Here is a 17130-nt window from a genome sequence, read left to right as displayed (position 1 = left end):
CTTGCTGAATATCTGTCTCTTACTGTAGGCATTCAGATGCATGTGCAGTTATGATGAGCCAAGAATATTATTTAAATAGGGGGAAAAAAAGTCATGGATGAAGCAAGTGAGATAAAGGCCTGCTTGTTAGAAAGTTGAAAGAAATATCAATGTGTGAACATTTTAAGAAACTTTTAATGGGTTAAAAAATAATTTGTTCAAGTGTAAATTACCAAAGGCACACCAACAGGAAAATAACTGTTAAATGTTCTCATAGTTAAACTCTGAATAATAAGACTTTCCTTACTTCTCTGGTGAGGGGGTGGGAAATGGCATCTTCAAAAAGTGGTAGTGTTAAGAAGCTTTACCTTCCTGTGTCCAAGTTCTCATTTCATATACCTTTGAATTATTTTTTCAATAATCTTCATACTAAACAAATAATTTTGCAGTCCCGTTCAATGTTTTTTTCCTCCCTTTTTCTGACTGGTCTATGGGCTGGTGACTCTCTCTGAAACATGGGTTATCTTTCTGTAGCAGGTCCTAAGAACTTTATCATATATTTTCTGTAACAGTAGAGGATGATTGGCAATAATTTGTTTTGATTCAAAATCTTGGGGGAAGGAGGTGTTTTCAGAGAAGGGGGTACCACTTGGAATCAAGACTTTGAGATGCAATATATATTTGAGATCAGATCACCATTTATTTAAATCCATTATATCCAATGATAGAGAGGGGTGTAAAATCCAAGGCAATTCAGGTGGTTATCTTAAACTCTTGAATTTAAGTGAAACGCCAAATTCCAGATTTTGGGGCATCTTTTGCTTTGCCACCTATTAGTCCTCCACCTTTGGTGTGAGATTTTTGTATGTACCCTTGAAAGAGGCTTGTTTATGGCTCAGTGCATTTTTGTGTTTTGGGCACGAATGTTTAAGATTTTAAATTTGTCTAAATTTCTGTATTTTAATCTTTCTGTATGCATGTACACAAGTTCTATGCTGGCTTTTGCTCTCCACGAGATGAACAAGTGGAGTCAGAGTGTATTGATACTTTTATTGTTGCTACTGCACTGTTTTCTGTCTGCCTTGTAAATGCAGGAAGGAATGGAGAAAGAAATTTGAAGTAGTACTCTTCCTTCTCCAAGAACTTCTGCAGTTTAAAGAATGAAACCTGATCATCTTAGATGTGATTAGTCTGTCATTCCTGCTTCCCTCCCCATGCCCCCTCCTTTACTAGTGCAATTGATAGCTTTAGTAAACCAGGAACTTGAGTAATGTAAGGCAATATTTTCCTGCAGCTTCATAAATAACAAGTCTAAACCATATTCTGCTTGTGTGAAAGGGTATGTTCTCAGGTCGTTCAGGGTTTGTTTTTGAATGAGGATTAAGCCTTTAATGCCCTTTCCCCGGCGCAAAATTGAAGCCATCAAGTAATGTATAAAGTATTAATCTTGGGTAGCCAGCAGCATCCTGTTTGTCACTTACTAAAGCTATACCCGTGGTTATTGTGAAAAAATGGCATTATTTGTATTTGGTTTGAAAATAGCAGAATTGCATGCTATAGAGGATACAGCGTTATTAAAAAGTCTAGATCTTTAGTATGAGGAACTGTAACGGAACTTCTTTACCTGGAGGAACATGTAGGATTGCAGCCTTTCTCTTTTAATACATTGTATATTTGTATAAAGAGAGATGACTTCAGCTTTAAATTTAACTTTCTTTCATCGGCTCATCTCCTAATTTTTTTGTCCCACTAAAAAGCCTTGTAGTGTTTGTCTTTAGCGTTACAGTTCTGTGTTTATGTAACCAAAAAGATTATAGGCCTCCTAGTGTTTTGAACTTTTATTTCTTTAGTCATTCAAGTTGTTTCTCCACTCAGAACATGTACCAATACTAACATAAATGTTTTTTCTCAATACAGCATTACAGTGTTACTGCCATCTATGTACAAAAGACAACTTTACATGTGTGACAGATGGGCTATGTTTTACCTCAGTAACACGAACTGCAGACAAAGTCATACACAATAGTATGTGTATAGCAGAAATTGATCTGATTCCCCGAGACAGGCCATTTGTTTGTGCCCCCTCCTCCAGAGATGGAGTCATTACTTTGCCTCATTGCTGTGACAGAGACCACTGCAATAAAATAGAACTTCCAATTCCAACACCAGGTAAGGGGTTTTGGCATATTTGATTTTTTTAAAATTTTTTTTAAACAGAAAATTCTGTAAGAGTGGAAGTTTCAGTTTTGAAGTTGTAGGTGAATTTGAAGGCCTAAAGTACTACCTTAGACTCCGCAAATAAAAGTTCAAGAGATTTGGAACAAGAAATCTAATCTTCTGAGTAGGGATGTTAGGGCCAGTTTTGAAGACTTATATGCAAGTTAAATGGAAACTGTGAGTAAGCACGTAGTTGCTTTTGTCCTTTGTAATGCTTATTTTGATTCTTGGAACAGTTACTGTGCAAAAGTTTTAACAAATACATTGAAATAATTTGAAGATCACTGTGAAATACAATAAATTTAGCTGCATAAAACGAAAGAAATAGTTTTACCGTTTTCTTTTTATTTTTACCGTCAGGCCCTACTCCAGGAAAACCAGCTTCTAATCTAGGACCTGTGGAACTGGCTGCTGTCATTGCTGGACCTGTCTGCTTTGTCTGCATTTCACTAATGTTGATTCTGTATCTTTGTCATAATCGTACTGTAATTCATCATCGTGTGCCAAGTGAAGAAGATCCCTCACTAGACCGTCCCTTTATATCAGAAGGAACTACTTTAAAGGATTTAATTTATGATATGACAACTTCAGGCTCTGGGTCAGGTAATGTCAGACTTCTAGTAGTAATTACTTGGTGTTTAAGAGCCTTGTAAAGCATAAAATTTTTTTAATATTGTCAAATCTGCTTAAACTTATAATTAACTGGAAAAATGACTAGAAAAGCTACTTCCATGTAGATTAATTCAGTATCAGTGAAGATTCAATATATGGAAATAAGTGAAATAAAAGAAACATTGAGTTGCTGCTAACTGTTCCTCATCATTCTGAGAGTACAGTCTGATATGCAGGGAATACCACAGTCAGCTATTGTAAATGTTTTGTTTCCTCTATTAGTAAGGCTCATTCACTTACCTTTTTGTTCTGCCCAGCGTATCTAAATTACCATCTTCTGTGGTTTTGAGATAATTTGTCAAGTTTTTTTCTTTAGCTTTAAACTGAAAATTCATTTATATCTGTAGCTATTGGTATATGAAGAATATTCTGAATTCTAAGTATGAGTTAATATTTTAGCCAGTTCTCTCCTTACAGAAGATATTTTTTCAGTTGCAAATAGGCATTTCTATGTGTATAGAATGGATGCAGTATGCAGACCACATCTGAAGAATTGCTATCCCTTGATTTCATGAATTTTTGTTTTAATTTGGACTTTAACAGGTGTTGCTCTAGGAAGATGAGGCAGTAGTCTGTTCACTGCATATAGTCTCTGCTATCATAATCCTGACATAGTTGCTTGTAGGATTGTGGTGGTCTGTGTCACAGAAACATGGTTTAATAGGTGTTGATAGGGGATGATGTGTCAGATAAATCATTGTACAAATTAATTAATCTCTGGTCCATGTTAAGGAGCGAGACATCAGATTGTGTACTGCAACCTCTTGTCAGCCTTCTACTATATAAAAAGTTTAAATAATTTAATACTGAAAATTATTCCTACTACTTGCAAAAGTACGTGCTGAAACATCCATACCCTTTCAGAGTACTTTCTGCAAAGAAATACTGGTGTTTGATTCTCAGCTGCTGAATTCTTTAATTGGAAAATATTATAACAACAAAACCCAAGTGTCTAGGTTGTGTTTCTTTCCCAAGGGCAGTAACTGGTAAAACTCTTTAGAGTCCATTGCTCTATCAAGTAAAATTGATGTAACTTGCTGAACATGTTTAGAATATAGGTCAAAATAAGTCATCTTTAGTCATGTCTTCACTGAAGAACATGAGGTTGCACTGAGTGTGTAGGCACTTATGTTTGTTGAGAGAGGTTTTTGTGTGTCCAAGTAAGATTTGATCATGATAGGGTAAGTTGCTCTCTGGAGAACTGGAGCTTCAGTAGTTTGTGTTTATCTCAATTTTCTCATTTACTAACAGCCATAACTAAATCAAATAATGAAAGTGATTAATAGAACTTCCAATATATTGGGCTAGAACTTGATAAAATGCAGATGCTGGACTTACTCCTCCAGTTTTGTCCTTTCTAGGAGGGGTATACAGAAGTAAGAGACTTTCAGAATATGAAGGAGTCAGAGACTTACATTTCTTGGAATGCAGGAAGCTATGATATATAATTGTTACACTATTAGGAGCATAAAACTCTTTACTTAATGTCTGCAGGTACAGACTTTTCCTAAAGAAGGCTGAAAAGAAATTCTAATTTAAAAAAAAAAAGTTAAACCTTAAAGAGCAGGTATATGTTCTATATGTATACGAAGTAATCTGCGATGTACTAGCTGCTACCACTTCAGTAAACCCAGGAAAGAAAGTCTTTAAAGTTTTCCCTTGAAACTGTTTAGTCATAGCTGTTTTGAAGTACTATCTGGTTGATAGTTCCCTTCTAACTTCTGTAGATAATCACAGCACTTCTGCCACTTTCTACATGGCTGCTTTCCCACACTTCTTTAGATCAGAAGTCAGGCCTGTGATAATGTTAATTCAGGCTTAGTTGTCAGTTGGTCTTTCCATTTGTTATCAGGAATATTCCTTCATTTTCCTTCTGGCCTTCTTCCCTGTGGTGCTTCTGGGCCTTTCTTCATGTTTGAAAAGTCTGGAAGTACTCCTTCAAAATGAGCTCTTGAAAAGCAGGGAATCCCAGTTAGAAGAAACTTAGGATTCTTCCTCCAGAGCAAATGGTTAGAAACTACTGACTCTTCCCTTGCCTATTTACAAATTACACTGTAAGTAAAAGCAGCATGCTGGGGAATTACTTAGTTTTCAGAGCTTCAGGACACTCAAGCTGGTCTAGACACCCAGCGCACCTGACCTACTATAGTATTTGAGCAATGGCTACTGATGGCCGCATCAGAGGAAGAAAACCAACAAATATGGTTGAATTTGACTTAACCCTAAGGAAAGCTCTTCACTAATTTGTTTTTATGCTTGAAAGACAAAGTCATGTTCCCTGTAAAACAACACTGGATGTTTCCTTGAGAGTGATCTTTTAACTTCAGCTGCAGTGAGTTACAAACAGCTGAACAACATGGAAGACAAGTATTAGCCTTATTTAGTGTTCTATACTTCCCTTTTATTATGACAGTGGGATAGGAGGCGCTTCAAGTACTTATTTTCTGTACTGTTGGCAGTGTATATATTTGCAATGACTTGTATCGCTTTGTCTCAAAATTAGTCAATCAATGACTATATAAATTCACAGTGCCCTAGCACTTGAACTGATAATTTTCTTGTGTCCTGAAATATGCGTGCAGCAATTGAATCTCACTAAAATGTGTATTTTAATCCAGACTTTAGTACAGCACATTTAAAATTGAGAAGACTGTACATTTATGGAATAAACTGGGGGTGGGGAACAGGGTCTCTGAAGGGATGAAAGTCAGAGCTGCTAGTTAAAATAGTGCTTAACCCTGTCAGAAACTTAACTGTGTGAAAGGGATGCTGTTGGGGTGAGAGGTTGCAAGAAACACAATGGAAATGTACAGAATAGACAAAATAATCCAGACCTAAGAGGCACAGCTAAGGAAGTGTTTGGTCTGGTGACCTAAAGTACATATTCTGCTCTTAAATTCATGCTGAGGGACCAAAAGAGCTCATAGTCAAATAAAAAGGATTCTACCAGTTTTATATTATGGTATTCTCTGAAGAGAAGCATCTAAACCAGAAGTGAATCAAAACTCTAAAAATGAGATTACTACTTAGATCAAGAGGGAAGTAGGATTCATTTTCTGCAGTGATGAATAGTAAGCTGTTATTAATTATTCAGTCTTTACTTCTGTTAGTATTGCCCCGTTGTTCCATGACGAACAAGACCTGAAACAACTAGCGGCTTGATGAGAGGCAGGGATGAAACATCTAAAATAGAAGCTGTGGCTTCAGCAGAAGGATCTAAGAGAAGGATTTCAAAGTCTTTTGGAGCTGAGAATGATTTTTCAGATCATGATGCAAATCTCTAAATATCAACTACATGTTGTATAGGCAGATTGGGATGCCCAGCTATTACTCTCCAGCTCACAAATGACAAAGTAAATTAGTTGCAAGGAAATACGAAGAATTGCCTAAAACGGAGGAGAAGCTTTAGTTATTATTGGTAGGTGACTTCAAGCAGGAACTTAAAGTGTTTAGAAATCCAAAGGGTCACAAAAATCAATGTAAGTTGAGTCAGTTGAAGTGAATGTAAAACTCCTTAAACTTATCTGCAGTTCATAGAAGCTTGAAGGGAATGAGATTTTTCACAGTTCGTGGGGTTGGTGTTTTATTACTCTTCAGGGGAAGTCTTCTGGGCAGAGACTTATGAACAAGGGCAAAATTCTAGCAGCTGCTTTTGTTGGCTACCTTTAGTGCTTTAGAACTTAATTCCTGAATTATCCAAATCAGATACAAAGTTCTTATGCGTTGGACGGTCATTGGTCCAAACTGATCAGAGTACAGTTAAGATATGGAAAAGAAAAAGAACTCTTTTGTTAAACTCTCAGAAGGCTTGAGGATACTTTGTTATGATGTATGAAGATGATGATGATAAATTGGGATGAATTGGATGACCATGGCTGAATACAAGATGCCAAATGTTATGAGCTGCTGTTGAATTCAACATGGGCTTGAATTTTCTCATCCTCCTGATTAGCAAACTGACTGTCGTCTGTCTTCAAGCACAAGAAAGATTTTAAAAGAAGCTGTACTCCAAGAGCTTGAAGTACAGTTGTGCCCAATGTGTATGTCAAAGGCTAATGTAGCTATCTCCAATGAGCTACTTTTCAGGCAGTTTGGTTTACAGTAAAGCAGTTGCTCAAGTTCCTGGCGATACAGGGCTGTGTTTCCTCTGTAGCAGAAAGAGGAGACTGCTCAGTTGCAACAGAAAGTCTGTAAGAATTCCTTATAGATGTAAGATAAATATGGATTCCAACCTTCTGGTTTTGTTCAGCAGCAGTAGTAAGAGAAAGCACAGTTGCAAAAAACAGAAACAAGCTGAATATTGTAAATATTGTAAAAATAAGTATATGAGCAAGGTGGATAGATCAGTTAGCCAGGTTTTTAATGTATTCTGACATGTTAATGTGATGATTGGGGGTTTGTAATGTGAAATTGAAATGCTTCATGTCTGGAAGGTTTAGAGCTTAGTACGTGTTTAGAGGTTAGCTGATATCCTTGGACATCTTTTTTTAAACAAGAAGGTATGTCTATAAATGGTAGAGCAAGTTAAGAGCCGTGCATCCAAAACAGAAAATATGCAAACAGTTTTCTGAAACAGCTGTAGGAAAAAGAAAATACTAGGTGTATCACCCATTTCAAGTATACAAAATCAGGCTGTATTTCACATTTGCCAGTGGATTTTTCAGCAGTACATAAGTGCTAAGGAGGAAGCTTTCTCTGGCCAACAAAGTCAAATTTTACATTTTCAGGGTTGAGTTTGGTCCTGTGGTTGTTCTAGTCTGGCCTTTTCTGCATTTCAAAAGTCTGTCCATAAAGACTGCAAGTTAGGCTTCACAGATGAGCCTTTACAGTTTGAGCACGCAGCACAATTGACCTGAGGACAGCTATGACAGCAAAAATTTTCAGTTTCTCAGTAGGAGTTATTGCAGCACCTGACAGTGATTAAGTCACTGGTATGGTGTCCATTTTTTCCCCTTCCTTTCTTCATGTAGGTATGTTGTCAGCACAGATCATGCAGAAAATTCCTGTAGGTCTGGAAGTCTTGAGGAACTCCTCTGAACACTGCAGTGTTTTAATTTGCCCTCCTCAGACTCAGACACTAGTGTGGCAATGCTGCTGACCAGATCAGATGTCCTTCTAGTGCTGTTATTAGCAAAGAATGTCCAGAGATGGACAGGAACTATATATTTGAGCTATTAGTTGGGATTTATTTTCTGTAGCATAAGAAAACACAGATGTTCTTCTATCAGTTATTGGAACAGCGATTATGGAGTAATAGATTACTTCATAAAGTGTTTAAGTGAAATAATCCTATACCAAAAGAGCTTATTGTGAGCAGATAACCTGGCTGATGCATTCATCCTGCAGTGTAGTATCACTCCAGAATTCTGTGACAAGCCTTGCAGTTACAACAGGAAACTTTTAAAATAAACAAAACCCCACCCTGGTTGGGGATGCCAGTGCTTCTTGTTTGTTGTGTAAACTTACTGAAGCACATTGAGGTGTTGTGAGTTGAAAGCATGTAGATGTTCTGAAGCTATAAAACCTTGATGAATATAAGCATCTTTCTCAAGTATAATTATAGTGAGGTGCACAAGAGTGGCCTGTAAAATGGGAAGCTTGTGTTACAAGGATGTCTTCCTATTTTACAGTGGCTTGAGAGTACTAACAGGCTACTGGCATACTTGGGCATGAGTATGAACTTTTGACAGTCAGTGTTGCTGATAAGCATGGTTTAACTTTAACTTAGAAATGGACCGGGTCATATCTAGTGATAAATCAAGTAAATGAATCAGTAGCAAAAGTGCTTTTGAACTGCTTTGCCAGGAGAGTTATGGGCAGATTCTCGTTTTAAAAAAAAAAAAAACAAACCCCACACACACCACCACCCCCCCCCCCCAAAAAAAAAAAACCCACAAAAAAAAAACAACCCAAAAACCAAACTGACAACCAGCTGGGGGGGGGGACACACATGACAAACCACCACAAACAAAAAACCAAAATTCAATCCTGGTCCTGATTGCTTTGTGGTTTGTTTCTATTTTTATTAACCTACATGCTTGTTAGCAGTTCACAACAAGCTGTTAAAATCTTAAGAGAGTTTATGTGCATTCTAAGAGAAATATCTTAATGGAATATGGATCTTATATTTAGTACTTATAGTAAGTGCTTATTTTGTTAGAGTGATGTTTAAGGTTAACGTTAAATCTTCTTTTTAGGTTTACCTTTACTTGTGCAAAGAACAATTGCAAGAACTATAGTACTTCAAGAAAGCATTGGTAAGGGTCGTTTTGGAGAAGTCTGGCGAGGGAAGTGGAGAGGAGAAGAAGTTGCTGTGAAGATCTTCTCTTCAAGAGAGGAACGCTCATGGTTTCGCGAAGCAGAAATTTATCAAACAGTTATGCTACGGCATGAAAACATTCTTGGATTTATAGCTGCAGACAACAAAGGTTAGTGATACTATGAATTCATTTTGCTGATTGTGTGCCCGGTCAGAATAGATGGTAAATGGAGGGGAAAATAAAGTTGTGAGGATCCCACTAAGAGCAGCAAAAAATAATTTTGTTAGTAGAGCATTTCAGGGGTTTGGCAGGCTTTTCATAGGTTTAATGAAGGAAAAAAAGTACATTTTCCTTTTTCTGGAAAACATACTTTGTTTAAAAAGAAAAAATTATTGCATATTTAATGTAATTTCTACAAGCAAGTTAAAATACTGGTTAAGTTTGGTGTCAAAAAGGAGATGCCTTTTTGAGATTCAAAGGAGATTCAGCCCACACATCTGCTGAATACCTGTACTTCCCTAATAGCCTAATAAGATAGATGTGTGGGACCAAAAGAGATCATGTCTAATCCTGTTGTCCTAATATAAAGTAGGAGATAGAGGATTCATTTTTAAGGCTGAGATATGAGAAATTATTTATTTAGAACTCCAGTTAGAAAAGAAATTGGAAAAAGGGAATTAATTGTTTGTTCCTAGTATTAAAAAAAAAAAAACTGTACCTGTTTCCTGAAGCTCTCCTGATAAGCCTTTAAGTATCTACTAAGAGGAACAGTTTAACCATTTTTTCAACTTGATTTGTTGTGGTTTCAGTCAGATGAAAGTTGCTTGGGTTTTCCTGCCGTCCAATTTAAGACACGAAAATTTGGCAAAACTAGTGAAAGTTTTGAACTTCTTACATTAAGGGGAGCTAAAATGTAATGCTGTTTCATTCAGTTATTTTAATCTGAAACTGCATGTTTCACCACAATGGCCTTTGACTTTTTTGTGAAGAAAGCATTAACAGAAAATTCTGTCATCTTAGGGAGGAGTCAGGAATCCACACACATCCTGGATTCTTAAAGGGCTCTCGGTTTTGTGGGAAATTCCTAAATGGTTTTAGTGTGGTTGAAGTATACATGTAAATGCAGTTCTTCTTAATTATGACTAGATTAATTTCAAGTTTCTATATCTATATAAATCTGTAGAATTGGAACAGAACCCAAGAGGTTGTGCAGAACACTGCCCTTCTCCAGGTAGGGTTAGCTGTAGCTAACTTGGTCCTAACAGATGTTTGTGCATCTTAACGTCCAAGAGCTTGCAGATCTACAGCATACCAGGCAACTTTTTCCTGCAGCTTATTATGCTTACCATTAGAAACTGTCTTACTTTCATGCCCAAAGTTGTACTGGATATTAATAGCACCTGCGAGAGCTTGAGTTTGTTCTGATGGACCTAGTGGAGTATCTGGAGCCTGGGTTTAAAATTAGTAGATCAGTTGCATTAAAGACATAAATGAAAATCCATCTCTGCAGAAGCCTTAGGTACTATGTCTCACTTAAAAGCATAAAGGATATATTACAATACCTTAGCTATAACTTTAAACAAAAGCTATCTGTGGTTAAGCATACCAGTCTCCCATTTTGCACCAAACCCATAGATAGTTTGTCCCAAAAATACACTTGACTACTGTGCAGAGGAGATAAGAGGAAGGTTTCCTAAATGAGTGGGTTCTTAAAATAATTTCCTGATTGCTGACTCAGGTTCCTGATGCAATAGGATGAAATTCCATTTGACTTGGTCACCTTTAGGTTCCTTGTAATATAATATAATGTGATATAAAATTGTTTCTGGTTTCTATTTTTAATATGCTGTACATACAAAGAAAAAATCTTTAGTTGATAGGTCATGCCATTATTTGAGGCTTTAAGGCTTTAGGGCAAGGCTCTTCTGTTTTCTTGAGAACTAGTTGGTAATTGGTTTATGAAAAATGGATAAAGACGTGTTTTGAAAATGCTGCTATTCTTGACTCTATTTTCTAACAGTATTGTTGTCTGAGCAGATGTGGAAAGCTGGATTATTATTTTTAACCCACCAAAGCAGAATTCTCAGTATAACCTTTTGCATTCTCTCAGTGAGGAAGTATGTACACACTATTCTCTCTCTGGGTTAAGCATTCAGAAGTCCTGAATATTCAAGGAGGTTAATACTTCAACTCTTTTTTTAGAATACTTCAGGCCACCTGGATCCCATTAAATGGGACAACATAGAGAGACCATTATGGAGGTAGTTCTTCCAGTTTAGCAAGTGTGCTATCATGGTACTCTGAAAGGAGCAAGTATATCACAACATGGCTTTAGAGACCAATGGCTTAAAAACACCTATTAACAATCTTTCATTGTAGATGCTGGTGCTAACTGATAAATGCTTATTACGTGCCAGGTGCAAGATGAAGTATTAGTTCACAGCAATAATCACTATGAAGAATTTGTATCCATTTTTCTATAGGGCAGACTGTTGAATGCATTCAGGAGTTACTACAGCCTAGCTGGAATGCACAAAGTCATTAGACTAAGAATCTGACTGTGTGTGAGACCTTGCAAAGATGACTACAGAGATATAGCAGTACAAGGAATTACTTGTACAATCCCAATTCAGTGCTTACTGAAAGCTTCAGTGATATATGGAGAAGAATTCTCAGGAGTAGGTTCTTGTGTATCCATCACAAATGCTGAGGACTCATATCTCCTGATATGTAGTTTGTAGTGTAAATGTGGGCCAGTGTCATGCTGCATTCTTGCTACTAGTAAAGGCATTAATTTGGTCTCTTCTCTTAAGCAATTGCATATTTTTCACAACTGCTGGGGAACATCTGGCTGACCATTGTAGTTTTAAAGTGGGGGGAGTGCCTTCAGGTAGAAGGGTGCATGTATAGATTAGAAAGTGTTTACAAGCACAGCTAAGTCAGTGGCGTTCAGCTCAGATGCGGAGTCATAAAGCTTGTGACTGAACTACTGTCTTCACTCCTTGTTCTACTACACTGTTTAGACATTCCATGTGCCTTAATGGCACATTATCCTCCTCCTCTACTTCCCTGCAGCTGTATGGTGTTCAGAAGGCTACAGGAGCTGGTCCAGTCTGTCTGTTTTCCCATCCCAAAATTTACTGGGAAGTAAGTGCTGCTGTTAAGCCAGCTTGAGGGCTGAGAAGCAATTTTAACTGCAGTTGTGTTCTGTCCGGCTAGCATGTTTGTGTTCTGGGTAGCTATTTACTTAGCCAGGAGTATATGCTAACTTTTAAATACTGCTAGGTCAGGGAAGTTACTTTCTGGGCCATGTGTTGCCTTGTTTTGAACCATCTAAACAGATAGTTTGGGTTTGGGGTGGGTTTTTTTGTTTTGTTCTTTCTGACCTAGATACTTAATTGTAAAGTGTATCAGGGACTACTTATCTGCACTATTCTACTAGCAGAAGAGCAGTGGCAGCAACCTCCGTTTACAGTACTAAAGGTTTCCCTGGATTAGCTGTCTGTAACCATAACTCTGTAGTCATGTTACAAGTAAGGTAAGTCTTGTACTGCACACTTTCAGATAACTTTATGCACTAAAATACTTTGGCCTCTCCATTCCTTTCCCTTAATTGAAAGCCTCGCTTTCCTAGGTGAAAGATTTGTTCAGTCAGACTACCTTACATGGTAAGTAGATCCCCAAGAATGATGTTAGGCAATATGCTGCGGAGAAATGAGCAGAATTCCTTCCTCTTGAGAAAAGTAATATTTGAGCCATTTATTCTTTTTGAAGCTCTGGCTTTAGCCTGAGAAGAAGGAATTTGGCTGGAAGATCTTGCTAATCTACACAGCTCAAGTGCTTTTCATCAGTTTAATCAGATGACTATCTCAATGTGATAGTCAAGCTGTTTCACTAACAAGATATCGGTCCCCTTCCAGCCACAGACAAAAATGTTTTCCCTGACATCTCCCTGAATATCTCATTTCTAAGAGTTTTCTACTTACAGATCCCATCTGTATCTGATCTTTTCACTGCTTTTTCCTCTGTTTTTTCTGTTACATCATCTGCATGCCAAAAAAGGCTTATGTATCCTGTGCTCTGCTTTGAAACACTTTACTACATGACACTAGAGAACACATGCAATTAGGCAGTTTCTGTAACTTCTTTTAAACATTCAATTTGGAACATAAGTCTGCAGTTCAAAACTCTTGTATCAAGCAATACTGTCACACCTTAAAATCTAGTATTTGGTTTAAAAATAAGGATGTGCCAAATCCAAATTTTTGTTTTGCTAGTACCAATGTGAAAAAAGCATTTTTCACTTAAGTGAATTCAGTCAAATCAATTTTAATTGAAACTTGATTATATACTTGATAAAGCAATTGTTATAAATTCCTTTCTTCAGGAGACAGCTTGTCTAAGATGGATGTTGCTTGGACTTCACTAATGTTTTTCTTAAACTGCAATCAGTCTTCTAACAACAAATCTGAAAGCTGCTTTACTCAGAATTTCAAATTTGTTGGAACTGCAAAAGAAAATCCTTTTACTTCTGAGTGATTTTGATGGTCTAAAATACTTTCAGGTTTCTTGCAAACAGGTGAAATAACTATAATCTTTTGAATAGGTTTCTAAGATTCTTGAACACTCTGAAATTGCTTGAGATTCTTGATCATGGTGTGTATATGAACTAAATTAGGTTACTTTGTCATGGAAGGCTGTGCTACTGTACTGTATTACTACTGTGCTACTGTATTACTACTGTGCTACTGTATTACTACTGTGTGTAATTACTTTTTCTTACCTGATAATGCAAATCCTGTGATTGAAAGCTTCATGGCAGATGCTGTTTACTGTGCAGCCAAAAATACTCAGGGTCAGGTTAATTATTACTTGGTAATTATTAACTACTGTCAACAGTATAAGGAGACTTAAGTTCATCATAACATGTGTTCTGCTTAGATTGCTAAACAAATGTGTAGCTTGTCAAATACAGCAAGGTAAAGAAAATGTAGTAGGTCCCATTTAGTAGCTGGACACTGTACTTATTGCTGCATTTCAGCTTGTTGGTAATTCATGTAAGCTTTGATTTAACACTATCCTTTCTTAAAATCTGGTTGGAGGGCCACAAATATGACATTAAATAGGAAAGAACCATAGCTCCTTTCAGAATGGATAGTAAGCCCAGTTTTATATTTTCTCCTTTGGAAGGAAGGTAAAAACAGACTGAGTATTAAGACTTGCAGGTAATAAATAAGATAAAACTGAAGTAGAAGGGTCTGTAATCAGCAGCATATTCTCTTCTTAGGTGGGCACCTAGAGTTAAGAGGGGAAAAACTTTATGCAAAGACACCATAATCTTGATTCAAAGCAATGATAATTCTTCAGAAACTTTGACATCTTTAAAAGATCTGTTTAAACACAATAGGTCTGGTAGACTACTTAAAATTAGATTTCTAATTTCCCTACTTATTGTTGTCTAGTTTAGACACCTGCTGAGGTATCCCATTCATAAGAAACAGGAGAAGAAATCAAATACAGGATCAAGCAATGAGTGTGTATAGTGTTAATGCCCAGGAGAGGATTATTTCAGGCAATGTAGGGTCATAGTTGGTGAAGCAGTAGAATAAAACAGTGTGAAGAGAATATTCTGAACTGATTAAGTTAGTTTATTTCGAATTTCTACAGCTTTTTGGAGCTCTTTGACTATATGTATTTGAGAGCACCTTTTATATGCCTGTGAACAAATACCTGTTTCTAATGGTTCTGTAAAACTGGTTCAGTGAAGCTAATACTGTTGGATTGACTTTTCAGAGACCGTAATTCTCTTCGGAAGAAGTCACATTTAATGGTATGCTGAGTTCTACAAGTTCATGCTTGGATATGCAAAGTAGCAAAAGAAGCAGCAGTCCTAACTATAAAATAGGGTTTTTTAAATATCTTCAATTTTAATTTCCTTTTTTCTTTTTAAAAAAAAAAGCTTAGGAGTCACTTCTGTGGGCCTATTATAAGAACTTCCTGCTGCAACAGCAGCTTTCTCAGTCTTTTACAGGTTAGAGCATTTGACCGCTTTCTTTTTGCGGTTTAAAGTAACAACTTAGTTGAGACTATTCTGTGAATGTAGCAAGGCATTATGAGAATTGTTTGAATGTAGATTAGACTTTTATTTCCCTACTCTGAAGCATTTGGTGGCTTTTAATGGCATCACTGGCCTGCCTAGAGACATCCAAGTAGAAGGCATGCTTCAAAGTTTTCCCACCCCCACCCAAGTGCTTATTTAAAGATAAGCACAAGTACTTCTATAAAGGTAGTTTCTGTCAATCTGTAGATCAAGCATTTTGTGCCTCTGACTTTTCTGGGCCAAGTGTGTTCTTTGAGGGGAGTGGAGGAAGAGAGGAAGGAAATGTAAGAACCTCTTATTTGGAAACTAAAAATTTTTCAGTATGTTTATGATGGGAACTAACTTCTGAATTCACTTCTTCCTATTCTTAATATTTAGTTCTGGAGTGTGCATTTTGATAATCCTTAAGGACTACCACATAATGAGGTATCTTTTTGGCTTGTGCTGAGTTTTCTCACTTGTTCTTGGGGAATAATGGCTGTATAATTCAGGATAGAAGTCCAACTGAAATCTTTTATGGGATAACTAGTCTTTTAAAGAGGTGAAAGACTCTTCTACAAAAGTAGTTAGCTATAAAAACACTTCTCAGATCTGCCACATGAGAGTTGGTTTTATAACAAAACAAAATTGGAAAACCTATTTGGTGGCAGGATTGTTCTTTTCTGAGTATATTTCTACTTCTTAGGTCAAAAAAAACTTTTGCTCCCCTCTTGATTTGAATTCCTTTGATAGTCTTCTCTCTGTGGCTTAAACTTCAAGGTATTTTGTGTCCACTAGTGTAACAATATGAACAATTTATTTCTTATCTGTAATTTGTATGCCTTGGGATATCTGCAAATGTATTATGGCCTGTCTTGTTCTTCATAGTTCAGTGAAAAATCATACAGCAAACTGGTTTTCTCATAATCAGTGTTTTTTCGTTGTTTTTACCCTTGTGCCTCCTGGAAACCTCAATTTTGGTCAGCAACTTAGAGGTCACCAGAGGTGGGATTTGACTTTGTTTTTGAAGTAATGTGTCCGATTTGCTGCCTGCAAGCTTCTATTCCAGGAGAAAAAAATCCACCAGCTGCTGGTAACTGGCAATTGTCTCCCAGGCTGAGGCCGGATAGGTTATGGGAAGACTGAACACGTTATGGGGCAAAGCTTGAAAGACGTTTTGGTTTGGTTTTTTTATGGGTAGCCTGGGCAATATTGTACTAGACCGATAGTGATAGGATTAGTTTTGCATCATGCGTTCAGCACTGTTCCCCCCAAGCAGAAAAGTTAGGGGAAGGCAAGGCCTGGCTAATACCCTGAATAGTTCACCTCAGAATCATGGTGACATCGGCTTTCTATGGTTTGTCTTTTAGTATAAATAAAAGAATACTCACTGAGCTGTTCAGAAAGCCTTTCATGGTAGTTCAACCCCTTAGAGGCATTTAAATGTTACAGGGATAGAAGTAAAGATTTAAGAGTCTAATTGGCTGAGGTTACTTGCAAAATATAATTTGTACTTCATAAGCATTGTATAAAAGTGGCATATATGGTTTGCTTGTCTTTTGTGTGTGTATGTGTGATATTCATGCCAGTGTTATTTTGCAGACAATGGTACATGGACTCAGCTATGGCTGGTGTCAGACTATCATGAGCATGGATCACTCTTTGATTACCTGAACCGGTATACAGTAACAGTGGAAGGAATGATAAAATTAGCTTTGTCCACTGCCAGTGGTCTTGCTCATCTTCACATGGAAATTGTTGGCACGCAAGGTAATCTTACAACTATTCAGCCTGTCATGTGGATAATACTGGATTTTGTTAAAAATGACACATACGTAGCTCTTTCTACTCTAATTCTATTCTTCATTAGAACATTCAACCTTTTCAGGGCATAGTTGCTTTGCACACAGCTACTTATGTGAT

General features: G+C 37.0%; 1 protein-coding gene across 7 annotated transcripts in view; it reads left to right on the top strand.

Annotated features, from left to right (window-relative positions):
- Nucleotides 1-17130, top strand: part of TGFBR1 (transforming growth factor beta receptor 1) — a 36795-nt gene that overhangs the window by 5628 nt on the left and 14037 nt on the right. The window contains exons 2-5 of one of the 7 annotated variants that reach the window (XM_050915777.1): nucleotides 1897-2148; nucleotides 2557-2799; nucleotides 9066-9296; nucleotides 16810-16977. In XM_050915777.1, the coding sequence (XP_050771734.1) occupies nucleotides 2007-2148; nucleotides 2557-2799; nucleotides 9066-9296; nucleotides 16810-16977 (784 nt within the window). In that variant the 5' untranslated portion in view covers nucleotides 1897-2006. Of the gene's footprint in view, nucleotides 1-1843; nucleotides 2149-2556; nucleotides 2800-9065; nucleotides 9297-16809; nucleotides 16978-17130 lie in introns of those variants that run through there. The other 6 variants (XM_050915779.1, XM_050915778.1, XM_050915783.1 and 3 more) reach the window with 6 other exon arrangements.

The sequence above is a fragment of the Gymnogyps californianus genome, chromosome 2, assembly GCF_018139145.2.
Source record: "Gymnogyps californianus isolate 813 chromosome 2, ASM1813914v2, whole genome shotgun sequence".
Taxonomy (NCBI): Eukaryota; Metazoa; Chordata; class Aves; order Accipitriformes; family Cathartidae; genus Gymnogyps; species Gymnogyps californianus.
This window is presented reverse-complemented; position numbering and strand designations above follow the sequence as displayed.